This window comes from Rhinolophus hipposideros (assembly GCF_964194185.1).
Source record: "Rhinolophus hipposideros genome assembly, chromosome: 26".
Classification (NCBI taxonomy): Eukaryota; Metazoa; Chordata; class Mammalia; order Chiroptera; family Rhinolophidae; genus Rhinolophus; species Rhinolophus hipposideros.
In genome coordinates, this window is record NC_138072.1 from 19,662,345 (window position 1) to 19,674,540 (window position 12,196).

The 12,196-nt window shown below is 40.9% G+C and overlaps 1 protein-coding gene across 4 annotated transcripts in view; it reads right to left on the reverse strand.

The window, feature by feature from the left end:
* Window positions 1-4,405: 4,405 nt before the first annotated feature.
* Window positions 4,406-12,196, reverse strand: part of CHRM3 (cholinergic receptor muscarinic 3) — a 455,157-nt gene continuing 447,366 nt past the window's right edge. For all 4 annotated transcript variants that reach the window (XM_081039305.1, XM_081039303.1, XM_081039304.1 and 1 more), the window contains exon 5: window positions 4,406-6,389. In XM_081039305.1, coding sequence (XP_080895431.1) covers window positions 4,598-6,370 — 1,773 coding nt within the window. In that variant the 5' untranslated portion in view covers window positions 6,371-6,389 and the 3' untranslated portion in view covers window positions 4,406-4,597. The remainder of the gene's footprint in view (window positions 6,390-12,196) is intronic.

The following is a 12,196-nucleotide window of genomic DNA, read 5'->3' on the forward strand; positions in this document are numbered from 1 at the left end:
ATCACATATATGACAGTGGGCCCATTAGATTATAAAGGAACTGAATTTCCCATAAGACATGGAAGGATTTGTAGTTCAGGGGGAATTTTTTTTCTCTGACAGGAGCAATATCTGCGGAGCTTGGCAATAGATTTCCTCTCACCCACAGCACCTTAATTTTGAGCACACAGATTTCATCCCCATCCATCACCCCCTAGGGTTTCCAGGAGGGAATTCCTGACCATTCTCAGGAATTTTTTTCGCTTTCCCGTTCCCGAATCCCGAGAAAAGTTGGTCGGGAAATCGGGAAAATTGGTTCCTTGGACCCAGTGGTTGGTAGTATCGGCCATCACTTTGTGGAAACGATTCATCTTGGAGAACAGAAAACAGTTTTTATCTGGGGATTTGGGAACGTGGAAGCAAAAAAAAAAATTCCTGAGAACGAGGGAATTCCCGCCCGGAAACCGTAACTGTACCTTTTCTAAGTTTAGATACGTTTAGACGCACAAATACTTACCATTATGTTATAGTTGCCTATAGAAACCAGTACAGTAAATGCTGTACAGATTTGTAGCCCAGGAGCGGTAAGCTGTACCAGAAGAGCCTAGGTGTGTCATTGGCGGTATCACCTAGGTTTGTGTGAGTGCCTCTGTGATATTCATACAATGCAATCATCTAATGACACATTTCCCAGAATGTATCCCCATCATTAAGTGACAAAGGACTGCATAAAATCAGAAGTTTTCAAGTTTTCACCAGTTATACTATTTTACATTTATCACGGTAGTTACTTAACTAATGCCACATCTCAATTTTGACCTGTTTGCTACCAGAAGACAAATGAGAGATGCTTTAGTGTTGTTGCTTCCTTGGAGCATAAAGAGACAGCCCAGTGTGTTGAAACGCAAATGACGTGCATGACAGAGGACATGTAAGTATATGGTGACAGAACTGGGCCAAGACCTGAGAGCTCTTCCTCCTAGGGGGAGGGTGTCTGTGTGATCCTGTCCTCTGAAGCTGCTGTAATGAACTGTCTAATTTTTCAGCATCATGTCCCCATGGGTACGCATCTCTACTCAGATAAGTACAGGACACCTGGGATGATAGCCAGACTCCATCTCTGTTTTACTATCAGTCTACATCCGCCTCTCCGCTGTGCCTGAGGCTTCCCTTCCCCCCTCCCTCCTGAGGCAGACCCATGCACCATGCTTGCAGCAGAGCTCTGCCCTCCTGCTGCCCAGTCAGCACACAGAGTTCTCATCCTCTCCAGAGCACTGACCTCGCCCATCTGCCACACAGGTTTGGTCTGCCTTCTAGCTCTTTAGCCTCTGCAGCTGCTGCTTGCGCTTTCTTGCTATTTTTTTTTTTCTGTCAGAGTCCAGAACTATGATGCATGAAAGAGTGGACAGAAATGGAACATGTTTATGAGACTGACGCGCTACCTACTGCGCTAACGAGGCACCTTGAAATGGAACATGTTTAGAGAGTAAAGCTGGATTTAATGCAAGGATGATTCAAGATCATGTGGAGAACTAGCAGAGGACACAGGTAGGTGATAGAAAGAGCCAAGGGCGGTAGAGGCCCAGACAGCTCACTTCTCTAGTGCCCCTCACACGGCCTGGAGAGCAGAGCATGGGAGAATGGATGTGTGTGTGTGTGTGTGTGTGTCTGTGTGTGTGTGTGTGTGTGTGTGTGTATGTTGAGGTGGGTACTCAGGTGTGGTTTATTTTAGGTTTATTTTGCTCTTTTAACTAAAGTAAATAATCATGAAAGCTCTGCAAACCTGATTCACATGGAACAAAATAGTTTAATTCCCCACTTGAGAATGAAGACATTTCAATCTTATGGAAATGCTGAATACCTTCTCCAACAACAGCCCTATGAGAAATGCAGGTGCAACGGACACTTACTACATCTTTGATTACACTTCTAAATTGTCCATAATCAAAATAATGTTGTTGTTTTTTTATTTTCCTTCTCTGTAGACGACCTGAGTTGGACATAACCTTTCTATAAACACAGTAGTATTTTAAAGCAGCTTTCATCCATAAGAGATTTGAAAACAATTCTTTAATTAAACCAGTAACAGAAAAGGAGAATTAGTGTCTTGGACTTGTTTCTTTTCTGCCATTGTTAGCATCATAACAGAACAAGGATAGGGAGATAATCATGTTTAAGAATTGTTATTAACCTTCGCAGTTCTTCCAAAGCTCAGGGTTTCTCTTTTTCTTAAATTTAATTCTGATTTTTTCTTTTTGTTTTTTAAATACAAGAAACGTCCCTTTGTGGGGGGAAGCAGTTTCGGAGATTCGAAAATGATGGGAATTACTGAAGTACGGGAAGACTTGAATCAGCATTCACATATTTATTAGTGTCAGGCCAACTTGAGAAATGAAATATAGATGCAATTGCTCACTAGACGTTTCACAGGTGGGTAACATAACATTCTGTAGTTTGCTATACACGTTAGAAAAGAGTCTCTGGTTTTTCTTGTTCTTTGGTTGAATGTGGGCCAAAAAAACACAAAAAACAACAACAACAACTCTTTCAGTTACACTGATTTACTTTTTTCCCCTTGTCAGGTGATTTAAAACACAATGGTGGAGGGTGCTTTGTTCAGCTCCCACCAGGATTAAGTAAAGAGTGATTTTAAATATTTGTGTTGAAGTTATAGTTGACTTTTTATTACCTAGAAAGAGTTAGGTACTTGCTGACGCCCACAGAATGACGTTTTTCTTCTTAGCCACATGAAAGCTCAATATATCCTACTCGTTGGACCTTGAAGAATCATTTTCAAGGTACCATGGCTGAAAACCAAAGAGTAATATTTATCGACATTAAATAGACACTTGGTGAAGTATGCATAAATATTTCTTCATATAAACATAACACAAAATTAAATAGTTCAGAAACACAGACACCACTGAGTACACGTCCACTGTGGCCAAAGTCACCTGTAAACACCAGCTCACACGGAATACAAAAGCAGCTTCTACCCTGGCTCCAGTCAGCACGGAGCCCTGTACAAAGGTGAGATTTCTCCTCAACCCGCCCCCACCCACCCCACCACCCTCCCTTCCCTCTCCCCACCCAGCCCCAGTAAAAGGAAAAGAAGGGACCCCAACAATTACAGCAGCAACAAAAATGACAGCAATCGCAGCACCCCTCCCATCCCCCAAATAGAACATTTAGCATTTTGTTCATTTCAGAAGAGAATAAAAAAACCCAGTTTTTCAAAGTGTAAGGAGATCAATTTGAAGCACGACTTTTCAAAGTGTATTTCTTTCTTTGGAGGACATGTGACTTGCGAAGCTTCACATCTTACTGGGTGAAGCTCAGAAGACCAAGAAGCACTGGCCACAGCTAAGTAACAAAGGTGTAAAGTTTCTCATTTAGAAGATGCCAGGTAGCAAGAAATAGAATACCATGTTCTGCTTCATCCCCCCCCCACAATGTCTTTTTACTTTGCCATATATATTGCTGTGTATGACATTCAAACGTGACACAGTTACTGAGTTGTGAGCAGCTGAGAGAGCAGACATTTTGTTTGGAAACATTCAGATTTGGACAGTTAAATTCAAACATGTGGACATGGTCCACTTTTTTGCTCAGAGGGGCCTGATTTGCTTTACCTCTGCTGAGGATATCAAGAAGGACATGGCTACACTCAGAGTCTGGTCAAGCCATGGCACTTGACCTTTATCACAAGGCTGTCCACTCTGCACAGACCGGCCGGGAGGGTCTGGCTGCTCTCTGCTACATATTCTCCAGGGTGGTTTGTATAAAACAGCCCCAGTTTTCAAAACACCACACTGGGTTTATTTCACTTTTATGTTGTGTTAGGATCCCAGAGAACTTCAGTTACCAAAGTACTGAAAGCATATATTGCAGGAATAATTTGCCAGTTCAGTGATTCCCATTATATTATATACACTATGTGTGTGTATGTGTGTGTGTAGCTCACATACACACATACACACACACACATATATATATACACTTATATATTTTTATTTGTAAGAAAATTGAACTGCACTGAACAATACTTTGCAGGAATCAAGAATCAAGCCTACAAATAGAGTTTAGCAACACAGCAAAGATAAGACAAAAAGCTGTATTGGGACAAGAAGTTCAGCTTAGCAACATATGAAATAATTTCAGAACTGCAGATTCGCTATCCTGACGTGTACCACGTGGGGTGTGCGTTAACACTTTTGAGATCCTTGTAAAGAACACGGCAACTGGGCTAGCTACTGATGCTTAGCTGAGATTCCAGAACCAATGGGGATTAAAAGAACCAAGCAGATCAATTTGGGTGTATAATTGCTCTGAAACAATTTTTTTCCTCTTTAAGAAAAAACACTTAAAGTCTATTTCAGAATAAATTTCTTTATATTCAGTCATATGCTGTTTTTTTTTTTTTTTTGCTGAATTGGTATTTGACTTTTATATGAAAATGGATTTGTCCAATGGATCAGTAAACAGGCAGCTTCTTTCACATCTGGGTGATAAGAACATGTTTCTCATCACCAGCAATCATCCCACCCTCCCCTTACTCCCTCCTAAGGTTTGGGGGTTGATGTGTGCGTTTGGTCACTGCTATTGACAAAACCTCATTCTACAAGGCCTGCTCGGGCACACGCTTGTGAAAAATCACGGACTGTCTCTGCTGGTACTGCTGTTTGCGCCTCTTCCTTTTGTCACACTGGCACAGCAGGAGCATCTTGAAAGTGGTTCTGAATGTTTTGTTGCACAGGGCATAGCACACGGGGTTCACGGTGCTGTTAATGTAGCACAGCCAGTAGCCCAGATTCCAATAGGTTTTGGGTATGCAGCTTTCACAAAACGTGTTCACCAGAACCATGATATTGTAGGGAGTCCAGGTGATGATAAAGGCAAGCAAGATGGCACTGAGGGTCTGGGCTGCTTTCTTCTCCTTGATGAGTGACATCCGTTTCCGCTTTGTGATCTGACTTCTGGTCTTCAGAGCAAATCTCTTGGCCAGCGTGGCTTCCTTGAAGGACAGAGGTAGAGGGGCCATGGTCTTACTCACTGAGGAGTTGACGTCAGAGGTCTTGGCTGTGTCCACAGCTGATTCTAACTGGATAGGAAGCTTGGAGAAGCTTTTTGGAAAACTGCCTCCATCGTCCATGCTCTCCTGGGCCTGCAGCTTGCTGGCTTTCCTCTCCAAGTCTACTGTCCCCAGTTCCTCGTCGGGCACCTGCAGGTTGTCTGATGAGGGTAACTTGGTGGAGTTGAGAATGGTGCTGTGACCTGGAAGCTTGAGTACAATGGAATAGATGGCTCTTGTCTCTGAGCCCATGTCCTCCTCGTCTGAGGATGCGGAGTTTTCCAGAGATGCAGCAGCGTCGTTATTATTCCAGCTGTCACTACTGCTTTGGTCTTGGTCCATCTGCTCAGCACTGGGATTCCAGCTCTTGGTTGTGAACCAGAAGTGGCAGCCGCCATACTTCCTCCTGGCTGAGCGTTTCATGTTTTGCTGTTGAAGTTCATAGCTACTGCAGCTTCGAGAACTGCCTGTGGGGTGGACGAAGCTTTCTGCCTCCGCTTCTGTCCCCGAGGCTTGTAGCCCAGCAAGCTCTTTGGTACGTTTTTCAGTTTCCTTATAGATCCTCCAGTATAAAATAGTCATAATGGTGACAGGCATATAAAAGGCAGCGATGGCCGTGCCAAAGGTAATAGTGGGCTCAGTGAGGAACTGAATGAAACATTCCCCTGGGGGCACAGTTCTCTTCCCAACAAAGTACTGCCAGAACAAGATGGCAGGGGCCCAAAGGATGAAGGAGATGACCCAAGCCAGACCTATCATCACACCAGCTCGTTTTGTTGTTCGTTTGGCCCGGTATGTGAGTGGCCTCGTGATGGAAAAGTACCTGTCAAAGCTAATCACCAGAAGATTCATGACTGAGGCATTGCTAGCCACATAGTCAATGGAAAGCCAGAGGTCACAGGCCAAGTTCCCTAAAGCCCATCGATTCATGATAATGTAGGTAGTAAACAGATTCATTGAAATGACCCCAATAATCAGATCGGCACAGGCCAGGCTTAAGAGGAAGTAGTTATTGACAGTCTTCAGCTGCTTGTTGACCTTAAATGCCACTATCACCAGGATGTTGCCGATGATGGTCACCAAGGCCACGGCGCCCGTTAAGAATGCGATGAAGACCACTTGCCAGATGGTATGGCCTCCCAGGGGGTCACTGGTCGTGCCATTTGGAGAAGACAAATCCCCAGCTGCTGGAGAAATGTTGTAGCTGCCAAAATGAGTGACGATTCCTGGGGGCAGCCCTGCAGCCGAGGAGTCATGCATCCAGGAGGAGCTGATGTTTGGGAACAAAGGCGAGGTTGTGTTGTTATTGTGCAAGGTCATTGTGACTCTCTGACATAGTCTGGGGACAAAAGAGAAAAAAGATGGAGTTAGGAAAATGTCTGCCTTCATTTGATTGATTTTTTTGCATTGCATACTTTAGAAGGCAGAAGACATATGAGAAGATGCTGCATCTCAGAGAGGCCAAAACATCTAATTCATTCTCTTCTTTTAAAGGTCACGAGTCTAGGATGGGCTGAGATCGATTGGTTCAAGGTAGCACAATTAGCTAGTGGCATGCACTGGACATTGTACTTTCCCTCCACACTTGCCATATTTCTAAATATATACCACATCTATTTCCACATAATGCTGTTATCAGACAAAAGTCTTCCTTACTTCTCTTATTTTAAAAAGAAGAGAGAAAATAGATGCTTATATGATACTCAGCCAGTGTAGTTTTATCATCATGCTACTCGATACGTTAAGCTTCCTCATTTGCATTTTATCCACCTGGGCATTTACGTATGCCAGGCTCCAGACATAAGTGACTTTAAGGCTACACGGTCCTTCAAGCTTCCTTGGAATGAGGAACAATGACCTGGAGTAATGGGGGGAATCAGCGGGAATCACTTCCCATTACATTATCTCTTTAAAACGCAGGTAGAAAAAGTAATGCACTCATTCTTTTTAATGGATGGTAACAGTATACAAGTCAGCTATCTTACGCTGGATAATGTGCAGAACCTTTTCCAGAATGTTCTGAATTGACCAAACCAGTTTGAATATTTCTAGGATACAGGTATCTTAAAATTTTATTTTTCAATTATAGTTGACATACAGTATTACATTAGTTTCGGGTATACAGCATAGTGATTAGACATTTATGTAACTTAGGAAGTAATCACTGTGATAAGTCTAGTACCCACCTGACACCATACATAATTGTTACAATATTACTGACTATATGCTCCATGCTGTACTTTACATCTCCATGACTTTTTATAACTTTTTTGTACTTTTTAATACCTTCAATTTTTTTACCCAGTCCCCCAATACCCCTGATATCTGGCAACCAGCAATTTGTTCTCTGTATCTATGAGTTTATTTCTTTTGTTGTTGTTGTTTTTTAGATTCCACATGCAAGTGAAATCATATGATATTTGTCTTTCTCTGTTGGACTTATTTCACTTAGCATAATACCCTCTAGATGCATTCATGCTTTCGCAAATGGTAAGATTTCATTCTTTTTATGTCCAAGTAATATTCCATTGTATATATGTACCACTTCTTTATCCAATTGGCTATTGATGGACACTTAGGTTGCTTCTACATTTTGGCTATTATAAATAATGCTGCAATAAACATAGGGGTGCATATATCTTTTCAAATTAGTGTCTTGCATTTCTTTGGATAAATACCCAAAAGTGGAATTGCTCAGTCATAAGGTAGTTCTACTTTTAATTTTTTGAGGAACCTCCATACCATTTTCCATAGAGGCTTCAACAATTTGCAGTCCCACCAACAGCGCACCACGGTTCCCTTTTCTCCACCTCCTCATCAGTACTTGTTGTTTCTTGATTTATTGATGATAGCCATTCTGACAGGTGTGAGGTGATATTTCATTGTGGTTTTAATCTGCATATCTCTGATGGTTAGTGACATTGAGCATCTTTTCATATGCGCAATGGCGATGTGTATCCTTTGGAAAAACATCTATTCAGGTCCTCTGCCTTTATTTTAACTGGATTGTTTTGTTTTTTTGTTTCGGTGTTAAGTTTTATGAGTTCTTTATAAATCTTGGATATTAACCCCTTATTTGATGTTACATGGGAGATTACCTTTTTGCAATTGGAATGCTGTCTTTTTGTTTTGTTGATGGTTTGTTTTGCTATGCAAATCCTTTTCATTTTGATGTAGTCCCATTTTTTAAAAATTTTTTCTTTTGTTTCCCTTGCCCAAGGAGAGCTATCCAAAAAAATATTACTAAGAGCAATGTCAGAGTTTACTGCCTATGTTTTCTTCTAGGAGTTTTATGGTTTTGGGTCTTATGTTTTTAAATCTTTAATCCATTTTGAGTTTATTCTTGTATGTGGCATAAGAAGGTGGTCAAATTTCATTTCTTTTTGCCTGCATCTGTCCATTTATTGAAGAGACTGTCTTTACCACATTGTATATTCTTAACTCCTTTGTCATCAATTAAATGACCATATAGGCATGGGTTTATTTCTGAGCTCTCTATTTTGTTCCATTTATCTATGAGGTAGGACAATTAAGGTCACAAACTCATCCTACAAAAAGTGCTACATCCCTCATTGCTGAATATCACTACAGTCACCTTTGAAGTACTCCCCTTGGGAAGCTATGCACTGACACCAGTGCCTAGTCTCCCCTTCCAAGCAATTTTGGAACTTTTTCTAGAATGGTCATCATAGTTCTCATTGTATTACCATTGATGTCCTTAATGTCATCGAAATGTCTTCCTTTTAATATTTATTTTTCTCTTTGGGTAAAGAAAGAAGTCACTGGGGGCCAGATCAGGTGAGTAGAGAGAGTGTTCTAATACAGTTATTTGTTTACTGGCTAACAACTCCCTCACAGACATTGCCGTGTGAGCTGGTGCATTGTCATGGTACAAGAGCCACGAATTAATTGCTGGTGAAAAGTTCAGGTCGTCTAACTTTTTCACGCAGCCTTTTCAGCATTTCCAAATGGTAAACTTGGTTATCTGTCTGTCCAGTTGGTACAAATTCATAATGAATAATCTCTCTGGCATCAAAGAAACGTTAGCAACATTGGTGCAACAAGTTAGTAAACTTGTCAGACCTTCGTGTGTGTGTGTGTGTGTGTGTGTGTGTGTGTGTGTGTGTTGGCTCTTGATTTCATCTACGAGTATGTATTTTTCCAGACCGTTTTCACTGCATGACATTTAGGAGCATATTCCGAATTGATTCACTAAGATTTTCAAAATGTAAGTCAGGAGCCAATTATTGGGTCAACATGAAAACAACAACAAAAAAGCAGAGTTGAATAGGACATATGAGAACATAATGCCATAATGCCATAATAGAACATAATGACATAATAGGACATAATGACAGTAAGTGCTGTTTCAAAAACTTCTGTTTAAGATACATACACATCCGCATCCATGCATACAGTCACGGTGTAAAAGGTGTCTTGTACTGTGGGTCATGGTCAACAATGCTTGAAAGCCACTGAAATGGATAGTTTGACATCTTTTACTAACATTTTAAATAAGAAAGTGAAACAGAAAATTTGAAGAAACCATTTGAGACTACGAAATGTAGGGGAAAGGGAGGAAGAGCTATGAGAAATTTAATCTCTTTTCCCTAGTTATGGCATAAAATTTTCTGGGATTATAAATCAGTAAAACACATAGATCACTTTTAAAATTTAAAAGTATGTATAAATATCCAACGTGAAAACACATGTGAAAGTGCTTAGAGAAACCTAAAGGCCAATATAAACATCATAACTTTTTTTGTGATGAATTTGAAGGAGACAAACTCATTTCGTTTCCTCGAAGCCATCCCGGGAGTGTCTATCTTGAAAAACAGATTGGGGACTCTCAATTTTTAAACCTGTGAACTAACTGAAAATGTGTAAGTTAATATTTTATAGAAGTCTAAATTAATTCTATTCTACCTCCATTACTATTATTATTATTATTGTTATTATTATTTTAAAGATTTTTTATTGGGGAAGGGGAACAGGACTTTATTGGGGAACAGTGTGTACTTCCAGGACTTTTCCAAGTCAAGCTGTTGTCCTTTCAGTCTTAGTTGTGGAGGGCGCAGCTCAGCTCCAGGTCCAATTGCCGTTATTAGTTACAGCGGGCACAGCCCACCATCCCTTGCGGGAGTCGAAGAGTCCAACCGGCAACCTTGTGGTCAGAGCCCGTGCTCCAACCAACTGAGCCATCTGGCCACCTGGGAGCTGAGGGGCGGCTCATTGACTTCATTCTAGTTGTGGAGGGCGCAGCTTGCTGGCCCATGTGGGAATCAAACCGGCAGCCCTGTTGCCCAGAGCTCACGCTCTAACCAACTGAGCCACCCGTCCACCCTATTACTATTATTTTGATCATGAAGGGCCAAGGGAAAAATAAAAAAAATAGCGTTGCAGTTTGCAAGACTAATTATTAGTGCTTCTTCCATATTAGGAATCCAGCATGCATAAAAAGGGCTTATTTTGGGACTTTGAATTGCCTTCCTTGTTAAGAGTGTCTGTCTTCTGTTATATTTCATTACAGTATTCAACAGCTAAAATAAGTTTTCCCAAAGTTTTCTTGGTCAGGTGAAGGCAAAACCAGAGCCAGCCACCAGGTGGCAAAGCAGACTGGGGGAACAGCTGCTCCACCGGCAGGTGCCAAGGCGGCACAGCTTCGCCAAGGTGATGACTGGGAACTTCAGCTTAGCTCAGTCATGCAGTCCATGGAGGATATCAAACAGGGTCAACAAACCCTCTGCATTCAAACATGTCTTTAAAGGGAATCAAACCTTTTCAGACTTGCATAGCCAGAATCTAACCTGTGAACTCCAGTTATTCATTTCAAGCTGCAGGGTGGAAAGATGTGCCCTAATATGGTGCAATTCCTCATGTCGTGAACAAAACATTCCAGGAGGCCAAAACTGGAATAATATTCCACTTAAAAAGAAGCTTGCATTTAGACAGTTGAGGTATCATGCTGCCTTCCTTGGTTGCTGCCTTTTTGAAGTTTTATTCAAATTGACAACAAAAGTGAAGGATGTTTGCAAAGTACTTGCTTATCCCAACAGCTGTTGCTGAAATAGCAGTGTTTTACCTCAAAAACAAAAGTAAATTGGACTAATGATCATCTGCTTTATCACTCTGAAGCCTAAAACCTTCTGTTATTAGATTTTCTAGAGAAATGGCAAGAAGTAAAAAAGAAATGTTAAGCAGTTCTTTTTAAACATTTACAAAAAGGCCGCTCTGCCCAGAGGGTCTCTGCACTTCTGAGGGAAAAAGAGGTAAAGTGAGGATTATGTTCTACTGCAAACTTTATGACCAAAGATTTAGTTATTATTTTTCCAACATTCTGAAATTTTACGGTTATTTATTTTAAAGACTGCTTTTGTAATGGAGGATCATACGCGATTCATCTGAAATGCCATTAGAGCTAATATAATTGTAGAAATAATTCTGATTAAAAATCTTCAAGTACAGTCATTTGCACTAAGTATTTCTAACATGTCAGTGTATGTACTGAGAGGATACCTGGTAAAGAAAATTCTTTTGATATTTATGTTTTATGATGACTGTAAGTTAGACTATGATTTTTTTCAAGGTCTATATTTATCAGAGTATTTAGTTTTGAATCTGGACATATTCCATACATCTCATCTCCTTTTAAACTTCAGCTTATTTGCAAGCCCTAATTCACACATGCACAGGAGACTGTATGTTTGGAAAGAAAGTAGAGGTATGTGGGATATATGCAGAAATCGTGAAACCGGCGCTGCCATCGTGCATTAGGATCAGGAAACATACTGATTCTGCTCCGGGGACAAATTGCCCGAGCACTCTGATCCTGCTCCCTCATCCATAAATGAATATCACTTGAGGGTTAGACAGAAAGTGTCCAAAGCACTCAGAATAGCCTGACTGGTCCATAGCAGTTTTTAAAAAATGGTTAGACTAATAATTTTCTATGATTTTTGATTTCATGCAATGTTTTTTTTTTCCCCCAAGGTTAACAAGATCTAACATTTGTTGAGGATAAACATTTGTTGGGTTGAGTTCTCAACCCAGGGTGACTTGGCCCCGAGGGGACATTTGACAATGTCTGGAGACATTTTCTTGCCACAACTTGTGGAGAACGTGCAACTGGCATCTAGTGAGTGGGGG